Raw genomic sequence first — 19296 nt, 5'->3', positions numbered from 1 at the left:
GAAGATGCCAACAAAAGGGGTGGGGTGACAGTTATATATTAATTCCAGTGTTCTCGCTGCTCCATTTAAGCGGGGCGGCCCTCCCTGCTATTGCATTTTGCCGCCCTCCTTTCACGTTCTCCGCCCTCCTTTATTTTTCTGCGCCCCTCTTTATTTTCCAGCACCATACTATATTTTCCAGCACCTATCTCCGCTATTTCCAAATGCACTTTTTTCCACACATAAAAAAAAAACTAAGATCATTTTGCCCACTGGACATCAAAGGAAACAAGCTGCGTTGTGTATGAAAAAGCAACTGACGAAACATTTACGACGGTTACCGTAACATAATTTAATAGTATTTTTAACAGCCTCTATTTTGTTCTATACCTGTATCCATTTGTATGTTTAATACAAACAATAAAAGTTATATTTTATTTGAGCAATGAAAACATTTAATTTTTTTTATGGATTCGGCAATCTCAGACTGGAAAAACCCCACTTATTTGGCACCAAATTTGTCATGTGATCAGAACGGTCACTCTATCTTTTGTTTCCACTTACTGTCGTCTGATATTTTGTCCTCAGTTACAGATATAATTGATTGTAACTGACGATTTTTACTTTCTGTCATTCTGTTTATTCAACAGTTCTTATGACATATTGTAAACTTTTCATTTTGTGGGGATATCACCGCTTATAAAATCAACGGAAGTGGTAGTGTTTGGCATTAAAATCATTCATCTTGGGTGCCAAATAATATATACAACGCCACTACAAAAACGAAACTACTTTTTATCTGTTGGCGATATTTTATCACAGTGATCGATTCATTCGATGAAGATGGGAATAACAAAAAATGTTTTCGACATTAGGGGATCACACAAATGTCTTTTTTGTTTTTCGTATATCTTGAAATCTTTATTAAAATAATAATATTAAAACTTTGATTGGTTCAGCAAAACCGGAACTGCCAGTGAATATCAGACCGGTAACATCTTCGGTTCAGTTAAAAGACAAGTCTTCTTGTATTTCGTATAAACTTTTTGTAATCAAAATAAGAAGTATGTCTTTCCACATAGTCTATCAACACACAACAACATGGTAACCACCAAGCCCCCACCCCCTTTTTTTATTTTTTATTTTTTATTTTATTAAGGGTGTGGTGCTGTGCAGCCACCCTCCTTTAATTTTCACCCAGCAAGAACACTGAATTCACCTTTCAACTGGCGATGCATATTTTTCAGAGTTTAGAAGTAGGCAGTGAAGTGCATGCATCTTACAATATTAAGCGAAAGCATCCAGCTAATTTTAACTCTTATATATTAATTTCGAAAACTCAAACTCCCTGAAACTCAAACTATTTCACTGACCCCTTCAAGATCGAATTATCGAAGTTTGACTGTACATGTTTTTGGTGATGGATGGAATCTGAAACTTTGCCCTTGCATTCCTTTTAAGTCATTCACAGTAGGCAATAAAGTAATATAGTTTTGTAGGAGGCAGGAGGAGCTACATTAATACCATGCATAACAAATTCCGTAATTAACCCATTTTGACGTGGCGAACTTTAAAATAGTTTTCGTGTCAGACATCGATATAAATCAAAGATGCCAACTTAACAAAAGTACATGAGGGAATTTTGATTAACCAATGGGGTTTTTTCTTTATTTTGACAAGACTTGCAATTTATGTGATATTTTAGAAATAAAATAAATAATTCACACATTTAAAGTTTTGCAAGCGCAAATGGTGACATGTAATCTTAAAAGACTGGTTATCATTTTGTATATTACGCTTGCAGTGCATGACTGTTAGTATTAGAATAGGTAAGTAGTTGGTATATTAATGTCTTGGGTGGAACAAAGATTACTGGTGGTCAACTATTTGTTAGTGACAGACCCACTTGCCATTGAGCTATAAAGTCAAAGTAACTTTTGGTGGCCGTAAGTCTAAAAACCACTGACATCAAGCCACCATATTCTAGAACCTCTGAATTAGCACTAAATAATTTTTCATATGCATAAAATATCAACTGACAGAAGATAAAAATATGACTCAACAAATACCTGAACTCTTCTCGACACAAGACTGGATTAAGTCTCTCAAACAAGAAGTGGAGGACTGCTTCAGACCCTGCCTTGTTCGGACGGGTGAACATATCCCTAAACACAAAAACAATGTGTTAAAAATACACTACAAGTAGGCAAATTATACAAATATAGTGCATGACTCAACATTAGGCAGAATCTCTGACACCTTTGCAACCGAAAAGCACCAAGAGACCACCCAAAGTACACTAGTCTCCGACCTTTTTATGTGCAGTCCTAACATTTAAAACTGATCATTCAATAATGTCCAACTGGTTCTTCTTTGACAACCAGGATGGCATCCATAGCAGTGATAAAACTATCTCCAAATTGGAGAAAACTTGACTTGTTTTCTCTTTTAAGAATACTTCAACTGATATTAGGATAGTAGTGTGGTCCGAACATCCCAAAAATCTTCCAATGAGTTCTCCTTCCTGTTTGGATGTTCGGACCAGACTACTATCCTTTGGGGAATATGCATTTGTTTGAGGTCAGGTGAAGTAGAAAAGAAATTGTTTTTGCAGAGCCTCGTTTTTGAATTGTATTGTTATGCAAGAAATTTACTTGTTGAATGGGATTCTCAAAGCCGCTTCATGGGCTGCCGTGTTGAAGCCTAACAACTTGATGTTGGTCAAAAAGATTTGTCTGACGTCGAGAGCCGGCGGTATCTGAACATCACCACTGTGTCTTCCCGGTGCTTGCTTTATCACAGACATACTGCGCTCTCATAACAAATAGCACTTCACCTGAAAATACACAAATTATCGTCTCATGATTTGTAATCAATATAGAATGTCATCCATTTTCGGATAAATTAGTCACAACAATATTATTTTTTTAGATTAATTTCATGAATTCTGATCAATGATCAGCAGCCTATTCAAACCAAAGTACCAGTGACGTAGACAAGGGGGCACGCTCCCCCCCCCCCCCATCAAACTTTTTTTTTAAACTATTAAATTTTATAAAATCATACATATACAGTGCGAGTTGCCCCCCCCCCCCAATATAAAAATCCTGTGTGATTGTGTGGTAAACTACAGATTATAGCAGGATTGTGCAAAATGTCTCCAAATTAACTTGACAAAATACAAATATTTGGAAGGAAGGAAATGTTTTATGTAAACAACGCACTCAACACATTTTATTTATGGATATATGGTGTCAGACATATGGTTAAGGACCACACAGATATTGAGAGGAAAGCCGCTGTTGCCACTTGATGGGCTACTCTTTTTTATTAGCAGAAAGGTACATGTATCTTTTATATGCACCATCCCAGATAGGAGAGCACATACCACGGCCTTTGATATACCAGTCGTGGTGCTGGAACGAGAAATAGCCCAATGGGCCCACCGATGAGGATCGAACAAATATTTGGCTCTCGACAGGTATTACATGTTTTGGCAAATCTATCTTTGTAGTGCTTGTTAAATTTCTTAAGTCTTGATTTTGTTTAGAATTAATACAAAAAATCATGATTATTCCTGTTAACTGGGAACAGCCTTTTTTCTTTTTTTTCAACGCCTCAGTGCTATAGCTTGGAAGGGAAGTAACATAAGCTCCTGTAAACTACAGAGTATACAAACAGAGTATTTAAACAGAGTATTTTAGGGAAAGATGCTTTACTTTGTTTTGTTTCCAACGCCTCAGTACTGTAGCTTGGAAGGGAAGTAACATAAGCTTGTGTAAACTACAGAGTATACAAACAGAGTATTTTAGGGAAAGATGCTTTACTTTGTTTTGTTTCCAACGCCTCAGTACTGTAGCTTGGAAGGGAAGTAACATAAGCTCGTGTAAACTACAGAGTATACAAACAGAGTATTTTAGGGAAAGATGCTTTACTTTGTTTTGTTTCCAACGCCTCAGTACTGTAGCTTGGAAGGGAAGTAACATAAGCTCGTGTAAACTACAGAGTATACAAACAGAGTATTTTAGGGCAAGATGCTTTACTTTGTTTTGTTTCCAACGCCTCAGTACTGTAGCTTGGAAGGGAAGTAACATAAGCTCGTGTAAACTAGAGTATACAAACAGAGTATTTTAGGGAAAGATGCTTTACTTTGATCAGCCCGACTTGTAAAACCACATAAATTCACTGATAAATACAACAAACTTTTTAACCAAACATATGTCAATGTGCATTAACAGAATCAGGGTTCGGATTTCACCAGGGTAATTGCTGTCGGTGCCCTCCTTACTTTCCATTATGCCCCTAAAATCTTATGGTGTTGACGGTAAGAAAAATGCCATTCTGCTATACCTGGTTTGCCATCGTGCCCTTCAGATTTTTGTTTTTAAAGCCAGCATTATATTATTTATATTATAAATGACACAAAATCTAACATGAAAAATCACATCTGTCGAAGTCGGGCATTTTCTCACATATGCACCTCGTTTTTGGCCATCAATTGTAATTTGGGTTTTTTCATACAAAACAAAATTTCATTTATAGTATTTCATAAGATAAACTGCAGAGAAAAAGGTATTAAAATTTAGTTACCCATCCGGCATGAATAACATAACTAAAATTCAATAATTTTATTTTATTTGAATAAACCATTGAAGTTGAACAGGTTTTCATTGTACCACATCAACATTGAAAAACAAAAAAAACTATTTAATTTATTAATTTTAAGAAATATATGTAAATTTTTAAAAAAACACACAAAAAACACTGATAATGGCGAATAGTATTAACAAAAATCATCTGCCAATCGAATAAATTATTTTGATCTACCAAAGCATCCCAAGTCTGGCATTAAGAACTCCTCAGTATGCCGAATATTTACGGGATATGAGATCCAGGACTGGAAATGGCCTGTGGCCAGGTCGCCAAATGCGACCAAAGCCCTGTTTGGGTGACTTAAATATTAAAAAATAATGATGTTAGTCGCCCAAATAAGATCTTCTTTCTATCATATATGAGCTACTATTAATAATTGTATGACATGTATTTATTCCACATTGAAATTTTGCTCGTGGGTCACAGAACTGAACAGATCGGCTTACCGTAATTTGCCAACATTTATTTATATTATAAACATTGATGTTGTAGACCAAATGCAGTCATTCTGATCCAGTTTGTATACGTGATCAAATCCTAACATTCCCTAATGCTGTCTTAGTTTTTGTTACATGCTTTGTGGTGTTCCGATTTGTTTGGTTTTTGAAATCTCATTTAATTGGGGGTTTTAATTGGCCAGTTAATTTGGTGTCTATTGAATTGACTAATGAAATGAATTGTTACCATTTTCGGAGTAAAATCACGATCATGATGTCCTCTGCTGGGTGGAATTATTTTCTTAAATGCACAACAAGAAGCAAAGGAAAAAAGCAAGCATGCCAAAGAATTTTAATTTGTTTTTCAGTTCTGTCTGGCGCAAATGAAGTTAGGTTCTATCAGGATAAGAAAACCCTAACCCACACTTCGTTTGTATCTATTTCTTACAAATCCTTATATTAAAAACTGAACACATAAACAATAGTTACACTTCGCTAACACGTGAATAACAATTATGTAGCTCAGTTGCGGGGTTTTTTTTATTATACGTGAGCTATCCCTGGGAAATTAGTCACGCCATGCAATTTTCCGTTGATGATGTAAGCCAAAAATTATTAACTTCAGATATTTTGTAAAATATGTACAAGATAAGTAAATTATTTGCTCAAGACAGTGTTTTCTTTTAATTTTTCATTTCAATATCATGTATGTTGGTATCTTTGCTATCTAGAAGCACATTTCATATGCTTACTTAAATATTTCACATAAAACCTGAAATATGAATATGCAAGACCCTAGAGCGCATCATCAATCAACGGCTTCAACAGTTCCTCGACACTGAGAACATCATCACTCAAGAACAGGCAGGATTTAGAAAGTAATGTTAGATGGCCAACACAGTAAGAAAGTACTCATATGCTATGGAGTACCTCAGGGAAGAGTACTGTCACCTACTCTCTTCATCATCTTCATCAATGACCTGGTCACACAACCATCCAAAGGGATACATGCAGCACTATATGCAGATGACCTAGTTTTGTGGTGCTCGGAGCAGTATGCAACAACAGCAACATATTGCATGCAGCTTGTCAGTGACAATGTTACATCTTGGACTCGAGACTGGTGCATGACAATCAACAAAGACAAGTCAGCTGCTACTCTTTTCTCACTCTCCACAAAGCAGGAAGCAGGCACTCTAAAACTTGATGATACGCCTCTCCAGTATGAGGTCCAACAGACATACCTGGGAGTCACTTTTGACAAGAGACAGACCTGGAAAACACAAGTGTAAAAAGCCGAGGCCAAAGCTCGAAGAAAACTTGCCATAATGAGAAAACTAGCTGGCACCAAGTGGGGTGCTGATCATAACATACTGAAAAGAGTCTACCAAGGAGCAATCAGACCACATCTTGAGTACGGATCCAGTGCATGGTCAATAGCAGCAAAGTCATATCAACAAAAACTAGATAGGGTTCAAAACCAAGCACTCAGGATAATAACTGGATCAAAGCGGTCAACCCCCATTGAGAAAATGGAACAGCTCACTGGCATCGTACCCCTCAGCAAACGCCGGGACGCCAAGCTCATGATACAAACCACTAAGTTTAAGTCTTTGCCACAACACCCAATGAATAAGAGAATGAATACCAATCCCTGCAACACTCCAAAGAACTAGCTTTCATAAACAGAGCAAATAACTCCTGACGCAACATAAGGGACAACTCCCAGGTAAAATCCATCAAGTTAGTACTGTCAGTTGCATCCCACCATGGGAACCATAAATGAACAATGTAAAGATCTGCACAGTGGTCCAACACCTCAGTCCTGGAGAGGAACACAGTGAACCATACAAACGAGCCCTGACACTGGCCATGATTGATGAACAGTACCCAGAGACATCATGGATACAGGGTGTGGTCCGTAACCATATGTCTGACACCGTATAACCGTAAATAAAATGTGCTGAGTGCATCATTAAATAAAACATTTCTTTCCTTCATGGATACAGGTATATACAGTGGGAAACGGAGGGGCTGGAATATACATTATGGACCCTAGTGGCTACTGAGAGGAGGCACATTTTCCTACAGGGAAACACTGCACAAACTAAGCTGCAGAGGTTGAGGCTCTCATTCATGCTTATTGTGGCATACCAGGAAATGAAAATGCAGACAGACTGGCAAAACTGGGTGCAGCTAAAGAACAGGAGGATAACTGGGTGACATACAAAGAGATGAAATCCCATATTAAATCTCTCTATAGACCTCCCAAACAAACCAATGATTATAACCTGCTGTCCCGTCAGGAACAGGTCCATCACTTTCCGACTAAGGATTGGACACAACAGGCTGAACCAGCATATGCATAAGAGGTTGCAGCTGGTACCTTCTTCCATGTGCTCCTGTGGAGAACCGACGACCGAATGTCATCCAAGACTGCATAAACCTACAGCAGCTGAGGGAGACTACCTGGACAATTACAACAACTCTCTAGAAGAAGCTGCATGGCACAAAAAGTGATCTACAGAGAACAGTATCGTTCATAGTCACTGCTGGTCTCGACATGTAGTCAACAAGAGAATGAAAAGGAGAAGGTAATATATATTTTTAATTACAATTACAAATTGCATCGCATTTCATTGCTACACAAAAAGTCATTTGACTAGCAAACCACAATATCTGTCACATTTTGCAATGCGATACCAAAGTACTGTACATGTATGTTTTGATAAAGCACTGAAAACATTTGTGTTGAAATGTTTTTGCTGTAAGCTATACCACTATTTTAAACCTTTCACTCATCGAAACAGGTTACGTAGTTAACAATATTTACGGGTGATGCATCTTACAGTTTTTGATGCATGTGTGGTAAACTTTGCTACACAGCCGCAGCAACATAGCGGCCAGTTTAGTGCTCATTTGAAGCATGCAAAAGACGAACCACACAGTTTTGTTTTCCCCTACTTATGTCACAGGTTTGTTTATACTGGGCAGATAAGTCGTGCTCTTCGCTAAAAAAATGTTTGAATAAAAATCAATATATGAAGTTTGGTTATCATGAAAAAGTAACTTATAAGTTATATATGGTAACTAAACATATAATGAATAAATATAAGCAAACACATGCCGATCATTTGTGGTATCCTGTCAACTTACATGTTAACCAGTACTAACGCTATGTACATGAAGAAACCTGACGGCTCTGTGCGAAATGTATCTGTGCTGTACTTTCTTGTGGTGATGTAGAGCAAAGTGTATTCCAACATGACACGTTGGTACTGGTTAACATGTAAGTTTAATGTCATGATTGCACTCGATAATAATCAAACTAAAGTTCTGTGGCATCAGATTATAGGAAAAATTAGTATTTTAGACAGCAGCTGGCTACCATTTGGTCGTCAACGATAGCTGAAGTATTGCAGACAGTCCTCTCTAGCCCTCCACTACAACAAAACAATTCTCGGAACCGAACTTACGGGTACTTCGGCCCTATCCGTCATTGTTTATCACGTGACGCGGTGAAGCTTCTCCTTAGTTACGTATGGTTTGATAGTGAATTTAGTCAATTTCAGTCGATCATTTACAACAGTTAACGGTCAAGTTGCCTAAAACATGTTGTGCAGGTGGCTGCATAAACCATAATTTGATGTTAAAAAAAATATCGTTTTACAAATTTCGAAAAGAAGAGACCAGACTCCGCTTCTGGGTAAAGGCACTAAAACGTGACAAACCTGATGCAACGCCATGGCTTCCCACATGTTAAATCATAAAAATAATTATCTTGAATCATGCATATAAATGTTATTATTATACATACAAATTATATATTTTGTAGCCCACATCATAATTACTATAATATTAATAATTATCTTATCATTTCAAAGTTGTTAAAATTTATAATTAATATTACCTTAAAATTGCATCAACAAAAATTGTTCTGCCCAACCTGCCTCTAGTCAGGTCCCCTCGACAATATAAGCTATACGGAAACATGTCGGTAATAAATATAGACTGTACTAATTCATATTCCCGTTGTTCGTTTCTCTTATATGACAACCCAAGCTGCTATAATACTCATAAGACATGCTGCAACTATGTGTTAGCTAGGGGTGTAACGATATACTCGAATATTCGGTGCACCGAACAGCGATCTGTATCGTAGTTGTATTCGTATTCGTCACTAGCTGAACCGAATACACGAATACTTATATATAATGTTTACTGTATAATTTATGTTTCTAATTCATACTAACCAAAACGCAATAACGATTCGATCGTTTTTATTGTCCTTTTTTATATTAGGTCAATCGCATAGTCACACTCATAGACCGATCCTTTTTTTTTCATTCCATGCGTTGGACTGGTACTCTACATGCAGCTTGACTGCGCTTCTGTCAAAACACTGTATGACGTCGCATAGTCTCATTCAACCAGCCTAATACGAGACACGGGCGAGTGTAGTTCGTTAATTTATGCATTCTACGCAGTGCAACGTCAATAATGTTGAACCAATATTCTAACGTTTAAATGGCAGCTCAAAGCAAAATATATTTGTATAATTCTTAACGAGAACTGTGGCATATTAGCAATTCAAATATGGATATAAATTGATTAATACTAGATACCAAAAACCAAAATGGCCTTAAAAATATATATTTGATATTCAAAATAAAATTAATTTACCGGTAATCCATAACTTCTGTCTACATTATACAATGTATATACGGTTTCGGTTTGCACACATGGAAAAGGGTGAATTGTTATCAAAGCACTTAAGAATATTTTTTTAAATATGTACAATTTGTACATTTATGTTTGCAAAGGCCATGGTATATTTTAAAATTCCGATAATAACGTATACATATTTTAACTTGTTACTATTTTGGTTCCCGTATGAGGCTTTTAAAATGTTTTGCGTGAAAAGGTGATTGTAGGATTGTTGCAGTGAATTTTGTTCACAGCTAGTGAGTAGTTATCTTTCGATATTTTCGAATTCGAGCACTCGCGGCAAACAATATATTGCTTAATTGAACAGAAAAAAAACCCAGCAAACAGAAAACTAACAACAACAACAAACAGTGTCAAACAGCCCCGAAAACGTTTGTAAACATTCGCGTTATAAAACGTGCACCATACTTCGGCTATTTCCGTTAACTTTCAGGACTTTCAGTGGCTTTGTACTTGTGTAATGTGTATTCATGGATGTGAATACATATTCGTATTCGTCACCTCATATTCGTGATATGTATCGTATTCGCTACCATGTGTATTCGTCACACCCCTAGTGTTAGCAGTTGCTAGTCACTTCGTACCATGGTCATTTCGTACAGAAAATAAACGACAATATGCAAGGCATGCAAAAAGTTAATATGATAACTTTATTCTATGTAAAACAGTAATCACTAAGGCTTTGCTTCACCCCCAAAGACCCGGATGATCGGTAACTAGGCCGTGTGACGTCACACCGGTTCTGAGAATAAGGGGAGGGCTAGAGGCAACTTCAGACTTGAGCCTCTTATCACATTCACACTAATTTATTATTTAGTCTAGAAACAACTGTGGTGAATTCAATGTTTTAGCAGGTGAGCAGTGAAAAAAAATAAAAAATAAAGTTTTTTTATGTGGATCTTAAAATAACTTACACTTACTTTAGTTTAGTTTGAGTCACTTGAGCCAGTTTAACGTTATGGAAGGTTTCCTGTCCAGGCATGACAACAATGTAAACAAGTACTAACGTCAGAAACTTAGGCAAAAGTTAAATGTTAAAACCATAACATTTAGTAAAATCTTGATAATTAATGCACTTGGGCATATTTTCTGGGGTCTTGATCGATATTAATATAGTCTGGAACCAAATATTAGTATAAAATTATTCCCACATTCTTGAAATGGCCGCCAAATGGAAACTCCGGATACGGAAGTCATAATTTTAAAATTCTGCTTCCATTTTCCTCCTAAAGATAGACGCATTTGTTAAGATGGTTATGCCTTATGGGTATAACAAATAATTTTTAGCATATAAAAACGCACCCATGAGTCTGTACTATACTATACAAGATACGACACTGTAGTGATATTAATAATTCGTTTGTACAGTTAAATGGTATTTTTGTTACCAAAAGATACAAACATCGTCCAGGCTCATGAATCGTTGAATGTCGATTTGTAAAGAGGGGAGATAATCAATATAAAAGTTGTGCACAAAGAGACCGTGCAATGGAACAATCAGACGACAACAACAAAATTACACAGGACAATGTCGCCGACATCAAGCAAGAAGGCCCAAAAATTGACAGAATTACGCGTTTATCGCAACAAAAGAAAGATATTGAATGTCACTCTTCTACAAACAATGATACGAATGGTAGTGATGAAAATGACGACCAGGTTATTTCCTTTTGGCTAGATTCACCATTTTAAGAATTAAATATTTTTAATTATATAAACTAATAAAAATTCATAATATGCGAGGATATCATACATTTTCCTACAGAAACGTATTAAAATCTTTTAACGTTCCATTCTCACAAACTAAAGTCCTAGAACAATAAAATTTGTTTTATAGTTGCATATTCATCTCATTCTCAGGAATCCGGGTCATTTCGCACTTATTCTTATTCGCCCCCGAGTCGTTTCGCCCTTATTCCCGTTCGCCCGAGTCATTTCGCCCTTAGAATGAGTCATTTCGTCCTCCATTATGAGTCGTTTTGCCCCTATGTATTGGGGTGGTCCGAAACAAAATGTGGACAACTACAATAAACTGCTCCTACCTTAATTACTCATTATACTACAAAGGTATATTTGTTTAATACCGATTCTATTCGAGATCAAGAAAAGGCCCAAAGAGGCCCAAATTCAAGTAATCACGTAGGCTACTCATGCTAAGGATGACCTGCTAATTAAGCAGACAATCCCCTGCAAGGCTATATTGTACCAGGAGTAAATATCCCTTCAGATTCTTTTAACTGCTAATTAAGCAGATAATACCCTGCAAGATTCTCTTGTACTTTCAGTTTCTCCGAGCTGCTAAATAAACAAACAATAGACTCGCTCAATGATTACATCTGTATGTGATTTTCTAAGGGGAACTCTTAGTTTGTACCCAAAACGAGTATATTCTCACAAAATCTTTTTAAAAAACCCACAAAATACACTTTATTTTAAAACATTTTAATAACAAAATACGCATTATTTTAACAAAAATGCCATATATAGCATACAACAATTTTTTTTTTTAAACATATCTTTTTAATGACTTTTTTAATGTAAACTGAAGCAAATGGACCTAATTAGAAGAAAAACACACAAAATGTATTAATATATAAATGGTGTTTATGGTTCATAAAGGGTTACAAATTGATAACCTATATCTGATTTGCAACTAGAGTCACGTAAACAAATTTATTCATCATTCACAAACATAAACATGAGGGCGAAATGACCCTGTATAGAGGGCGAAACGACCCGGTATGTGGGCGAAACGACACGGGGCAATCGGGAATAAGGGCGAAACGACCTGATACCCATTCTCAGAGTCATTGCATGTAAAAACAAGTTAACACATTTTCAATTTAAAATTAAAATTATTTTGTTTATTTATTTTTAAACATCCTAATGTGATGAACATCTATGGATGCAAAAATTATTGACATGATTTGTGTAGAATTCTTGTAAGTCTATAATACTATATGTGTGTGTGTTTTGTTTTGCAGACTGTAGCCAAGCAATTGAAAAAGTTATCATTCGATAACACAGGCAAGTTTATGGACAATTTTGATCCAGAGAGAAGTGCAAGAGAAATGCGCAAGATGAACAGAAAAATATACAGAGACAAGTATATAAATTTTAAAGTCTTAAATTTTTTTAGGATGGGTTTAACTTCCCAAGTTATCACCCTTGCTCATTCATTAATTGTGGGACAGGCTTGAGGTGCAATGGGTCACTGGATTTTTTTCCCTCGAAGGACTCAGAAGTTTTCCTGTTCCAGTCATAGCTTGAGTACTCTGCCATTCGAGAGCTAGACGGACATGTGTACGGTTATGATCGCTCTCTCAGTCAGAGCTTATTCTATAGCGAAAATGCAGAATGGCTGACTACCACACAGTAGACAAAGATTCCTGCTCTAATACAACAAAAATTCTAAGTTTGACACTAAATACCTTTACATTGATCAATTTCGAGTTCACCGATAACAAATATTTTACATAGTAACCACGAATATACACACACTACATGAAGAAACCTGACACACCCCATTTTAATAATGTTCCGGATAAATACTGACGGGTTTCTTCCTGTACGTCTGTATTAGTAGTGAATGAGCGTAATATTTGTTATTGGCGGACTCAAAAATGGTAAGTGTAACGGTATTTAGCGTCAAAGTTAAATTTATTTTGTATTAGAATAGAAATTGTTGTCTACTGTGTGGTAGTCAGCTATTCTACGTTTTCACTTTAGAGTAACCTCTGACAGAGCGATCATAACCGTGCACATGTCCGTCTAGCTCTCGAATGGCAGAGTAGGCTAATCAGGCTACCCCAGCCATTGTAACACAACTGGTACATCAAAGGCTGTGGTGTGTTGTGTGCTGTCTGGAGAAAGTCAGGGCTTGAAGTCAAGCATCAACAACATTTGCCGTCATTGAGATATAAATTGCTGTGTGTCAGGCGCATATCTGACAGCACTTTTGTGCCACCGAATAAAAGTTACTGCCATTGGTAAAACTTTTATTTGTGTTTTTATACAGTTAAGATCTGTGTTTGTGTTTGTATAGTGAGGACCTGTTATAATTATATGATTTGTTAATTTTGTAGGATTCGGATCTGTATGACTTCAATGTTGTAAGTATATGATTTGTTTGTGTTTGTAGGGTGACACCACAACTGGTATATCAAAGGCTGTGGTATGTCCTATCCTGTCTGTGGGATAGTGCATATAAAAGATCCCTTGCTACTAATGGAAAAATATAGCAGGTGTCTTCTCTAAGACTATATGTTAAATTACCAAATGTTTGATATCCAATAGCAGGTGGTTAATAAATCAATGTGCTCAAGTGGTGTCATTAAACAAAATACATTTTGTTCTTTCTTTTTTGTAGGGTGAGGGCCAACCAGCTGTATGACAGTAGTGGGAAACTACTTGAAAACAGCCACGATCTGTGCGACTGTTTGGATGTCAAGTGTCCTGGCTGCCATTTCCCCTGTCCTAAGTGCAGCTCGGAGAAATGTGGAGCGGAGTGCCGGGGATACCGGCGCTGGACGTATGACTACGTGGAAGTGGAAGGAACGAACTGTGTCATCCAGTGGCCGTTCAAGACAGAATGACAATCATTTGTGTTGATGATTGCCTCTGGCCAGGGTTCATACAGGTTATGGAAATCGCAGAAAGTCACAGAACTTGCAAATGTTCTTTTACAGGAATGAAAAGTCATGGAATTTTGAGTTGAGTCATGAAAATTTAAAACGGTTGAGGATTCCTCCACGGTTTAAAACAAAACAAGAAGATATCAGGAATTGACATAACTGAAGGTTATAATTGTCAGTTATGCTGGTTATTATTATTATTGTGCCCTGGGGATCATAGAAAAATCCTTATAAAATAAGATTATGAAAAATGCCTATAAAAGTCATGGAAAGTGATGGAATTTGGATGACAAAGTGTATGAACATTGCTAGTGCACTTTTTACATTGAGTATGCTAGGGTTACAGAGTCCAAGACTTCTGTGATAGACTCCAGTTGTAAATCACCTTCTTATGCTGGAGCTCATAACGTGAAATGTGTTGAATCGAGGATTAAACCAACTTCAAACAAACTCATATATGTTGTTGACATAACCACTGAACTGAATCTGGGTTTTTTTTTCATCATCATTTTCTATTCTCATATTTTGATTTCCCATTTCCAAAGGTGCTATCTCACCATATATTCTCATGACATAATTTTTTTAATGTAAAATATATATATACAGAACTTCACATACATCGTTTTTGCTTCCTATTTATTGCACAAGTTTATTGTGCACAAGAATATATACCACGAGACCGCATAGCGGTCAAGTGGTATGTTCTTTCGCAAAATAAACGAATGCAATAAATAGGAAGCGAAAACAATGTATGTGAAGTTCTGTATTTATTACATACCTTCTTTCATGTTTTACAAAAAACAGATTTTAATTTAACGTCATAACACTTTGTTAAATCTATGATCAAAACTCCTTTCATGGATTTGCTTAACATTAAGAATCATGTTCTGTGGCAGGCTTGTGTAATGTTTCAAATATGACGTGACGTAATTTGTAAATCATATATGACATCAGTAAATAAAAGGCGCCAATTGCAGTAAAAATAAAAAGGGAATTCCCCATTTAAAAGTTCCGTTCCAGATTGCACATATGTGTAATACAAAATAAATTTATTACACGGTTTGAAAATGTCTTTATCACTATAGTAAGATTGAATAGGTATGTAATAAAAACATAACTACAGTAATGACTTATTGTGATTTTGATATTACTGGTAAAGGGATGACTGGGCAAGGCCTTTTGGACTGGTATGCATATTCAACAACATTTAATGCACATTATTGTTTCATATCAACTAGATTATTGGTATATTTAATTAATAAAACGTTATAAATGTGACAGCAATTATATAAAATGTGTGCAACCATTTTGTTCCATCCCTCTGAGTCTGCCGAATGGCGAGCAGGTAGTTACATATATATATGTATCAGGTTTTTTAAAGGTTGCACATAACCATATTTTTTTGTAAACTTCCAAATATTATTATTTATTTTAATATTATTATTTTTTAATTATATTTAACCATTACATAATTAAATTTGCAAGAAATTATTTTCAAGTGAATTATATAATGAATTAACACAAATTTAAAAATATACCTACATAAAAAATTTTTTTTTTAATTGCTTGCCCATTTTATTTCTCATTTTACTACTAATTTGTGGGTGGGAGTATTACACTATAAACCTTTTAAACTGATACAATTTTTACTAACAACTTTTGTTTTGGTGGGGAGGGGAAGTGATTTCCCATTACATATGTCAATAAATATTAAATATTAATTTATTGTTTAATGTTTAATTTCATTCATTTGTGTAATGCTTCATTCATACAGTACCTTGTATAGCTTCAATAGCCAATTAATTTGTTGAGCGTATTTTTTAAAGACTAATCAGCCCATCTCAGACACAATCTCAGTTATATCAGTATTTGAAATTGTACAAACGAAAAATTATTTACTTTATGTTATTGGTTTTATCAGTGATTAAAATTTAACAAGTGAATTTTAAGCATGATCAGTAAATTTTTAATCCAAAGGTCAGTGTGGGAAGTGAAGTATCATGTTTTGTCTATGAAACAGCAATATTCTGAAATGATGAAATGACTGTTTACTTAGTTATTTGGTCTATTTGTTTAGTTGCTTCCACCTGTGATTTTTGTTTGGCAGGACCTGGCTTGGTGCTTATAAAACTTTTAGAGTCTAGACTCAAGACTTTAATAGAGTCTGAGACAGTAATGTCATGACAACGACATACAGATTGTATGCATGTGACGTCATTAGAGATTGAGTCTGGACTCTAAACGTTATATAAGCATGGGCCCTGGTGTGTTTGGTGTATTAACAGACAATGTATTTGTCTGGTATTGATGCTTTCATCGGGACACATCTAGACAGAAAAAGAATATGTACCAGTACTATAATTAAAGTTTGTTTTGTTTAATGACACCACTAGAGCACATTGATATATTAATCATCTGCTGTTGGATGTCAAATAGTCCGTGGGCTGAAGGGGCCCACCTTGCACCCCCCCCCCCACACACACACACAAATTGACTAAACTATGTTTTTCTAACAGTTTCGGACCTATATTTTAGGATTATGAATGTTAACATTGGATAAACAGGGACGCACTATGGTTTTGGAGGGGTTAAAGTGAACCATCACGCAAGATTTTTGGAATTAGAATTATGGGGTAGGGATAACAGAAATGGACATAACTTAGGTTTAAATTGACAGAGAATACTCTGTGACCACTCAAAATATTGGTATTGGTGGCCTCTGTTCGTTGGTATGTATATTATAATTATTGTGTCACTATGTAGGTCACCAAAGGTCAAAAGGTCACAGATTTCAGGCAATGCTTAAAATCTGACATATAAGCATTTATTTGATTAGTACTCTCATAATATTCAATTATTTTTGTGTTAACAACATGAAAACACATCTTGCAACAAATCCGAAGTGTTAGTGTTCATTTATTTTGCAAAACAGTGTTTGTGTGACAAATGGAAAAAGGTCGTATTTTTAACGTTAACAAAAATGTAGCTGTAGCTTAGGGGAAATAAAAATGGTCATATCTCTAAACCAGAGCATACCAGTGAAAGATTCAATTGGGATCAATAGGTAGGTCATCAGAGGTCAAAAGGTCACAGATTTCAGGCAATGCTTAAAATCTGACATATAAGCATTTATTTGATTAGTATTCTCTTAATATTTAAAAAAAAAAGTGTGTTAACAACTTGAAAACTGTAGGGGACATATCTTTAACAAATCCGAAGTGTTAGTGTTCATTTATTTTGCAAAGTAGTGTGCGTGACAAATGGAAAAAGGTAATATTTTTAACGTTAACAAAAATGTTGCTGTAGCTAAGGGGAAATAAAAATGGTCATATCACTAAACCAGATCAGTGCCTACCAAGCTGACATTCCACATATTGATATTAGTGAGAGGTACACATACACCAGTGAAATATCCAATTGGGGTCAATAAGTAGGACATTAGCGGTCAAAAGGTCATGGATTTCAGGCGACGCTCAAAATCATACACCTAATCAAGTATTTGATTTATATGCTAACAACTCAGTGTTCATTAAAAATTTTAAAGTTGGTTTGCATGACATTAGCAAATTAAAAAAAATACTGTCATGCTTTGAGAGAACTATGAATGGTTGTAACAATACACCATATCAGTATATACTAGAAAATTAACATTCCAATTGTTTATATTGGTGTTAACCATAGACACAGAGAGAGAGACAGAGAGAGACAGAGACACACACACACACGTAATACAATGGGTTTTCTTTTGTTGTTCTTTTGTAGAGAGTTCCCATTCTCATATAAATAAATAGTATATACTCATTTATAAGTACTAACAAAATCTGTATCACACATTGTGTAATGAAACGTTATTTACTTTCATTAACTTGTTTTTATTTCATCAACAGATAGATTACCCTTTCAATTAGAACCCGGTACCAGACTACTCAACAGAACTTTGCAACTGCCTAAACTCCATTAGGCTATGGACTAAAACGAAATGCTTTGATATGTTCCCAGTCATATATATCTTATCTCTGGCTTATATGCACCTCAGTTGTCTGTCCCCAAAAGTGGTTTAACGGCTAGTGTGATAACACGGTTATCTCACCCGGTGGATTTCTTCCTCACACTCCCTCAACAGCAGGTCTGGAACCCAGACGTTAAACTCAGCGCAGTCGATCTCGTACTTGTGTAGCATCTTATCCAGAATGGACTCGATGATCTCACGCTCACGGGTCACTTTGCTGTAGTCCGACATTTGTCTCCACATGTCTTGTACCTGGCAAATGTTAAATATTGAAGAAAAAAAAATCAGGTTCTTTTTTTCTGGAGGGGCGGAATGTAGCCCAGTGGTAAAGCGTTCGCTTGATGCGTGGTCTGGGATCGACCCATATCGGTGGGCCCATTACACTATTTCTCGTTCCAGCCAGTGCACATCGACTGGTATATGAAAGGCTGTGGTATGTGCTATCATGTTTGTGGGATAGTGTATATAAAAGATCCCTTGCTACTGTTAGATAAATATAGCGTGTTTCCTCTCTAAGATTATATGTCAAAATTCCAAATGTTTGACATCCAGTAGCCCATTATTAATAAATCAATGTGCTATAGTGGTTAACGACAAAACAAAATAAGAAAATATTTTCTTGAATGCTTAAACTGCTCTCTCTCTCTCTCTCTCTCTCTCTCTCTCTCTCTCTCTCTGTCTTGTACATGCTGTAAGGTATCTAACTTACAGTTTTTAAGTTGTTAGCATACAAATAATTGATCATCAATAAAGTACAAATCAAATACTTAATTAGGTGTATGATTTTGAGCGTCATCTGAATCTGTGACCTTTTGACCTACTTATTGACCCCAATTGAATATATCACTGGTGTGTG

The 19296-nt window shown here is 35.9% G+C and overlaps 2 protein-coding genes across 3 annotated transcripts in view; one reads left to right on the top strand and one right to left on the bottom strand.

Moving 5' to 3' along the window:
* The window catches only part of LOC121383147, a 45001-nt gene extending 34044 nt beyond the window's left edge, over positions 1–10957 (bottom strand). The window contains exons 1-3 of the mRNA XM_041512975.1: positions 10718–10957; positions 2634–2815; positions 2049–2144 (exon numbers count right to left, since the gene is read on the bottom strand). Coding sequence (XP_041368909.1) covers positions 2049–2144; positions 2634–2785 — 248 coding nt within the window. The 5' untranslated portion in view covers positions 2786–2815; positions 10718–10957. The remainder of the gene's footprint in view (positions 1–2048; positions 2145–2633; positions 2816–10717) is intronic.
* An 84-nt stretch (positions 10958–11041) lies between these two features.
* On the top strand, positions 11042–15127 carry LOC121377518 (ARL14 effector protein-like). Of its 2 annotated transcripts, XM_041505543.1 has the most exons (4): positions 11042–11456; positions 12782–12903; positions 13883–13909; positions 14167–15127. In XM_041505543.1, exons 1-4 carry the CDS (start codon positions 11286–11288, stop codon positions 14390–14392), a joined length of 546 nt encoding a protein of 181 aa, XP_041361477.1. In that variant the 5' UTR covers positions 11042–11285; the 3' UTR covers positions 14393–15127. The 2 variants fall into 2 exon arrangements, with proteins under 2 accessions (XP_041361477.1, XP_041361485.1); XM_041505551.1 differs by lacking the exon at positions 13883–13909.
* The last annotated feature ends 4169 nt before the right edge of the window (positions 15128–19296 follow it).

Source organism: Gigantopelta aegis, chromosome 2, assembly GCF_016097555.1.
Source record: "Gigantopelta aegis isolate Gae_Host chromosome 2, Gae_host_genome, whole genome shotgun sequence".
Lineage (NCBI taxonomy): Eukaryota > Metazoa > Mollusca > Gastropoda > Neomphalida > Peltospiridae > Gigantopelta > Gigantopelta aegis.
This window is presented reverse-complemented; position numbering and strand designations above follow the sequence as displayed.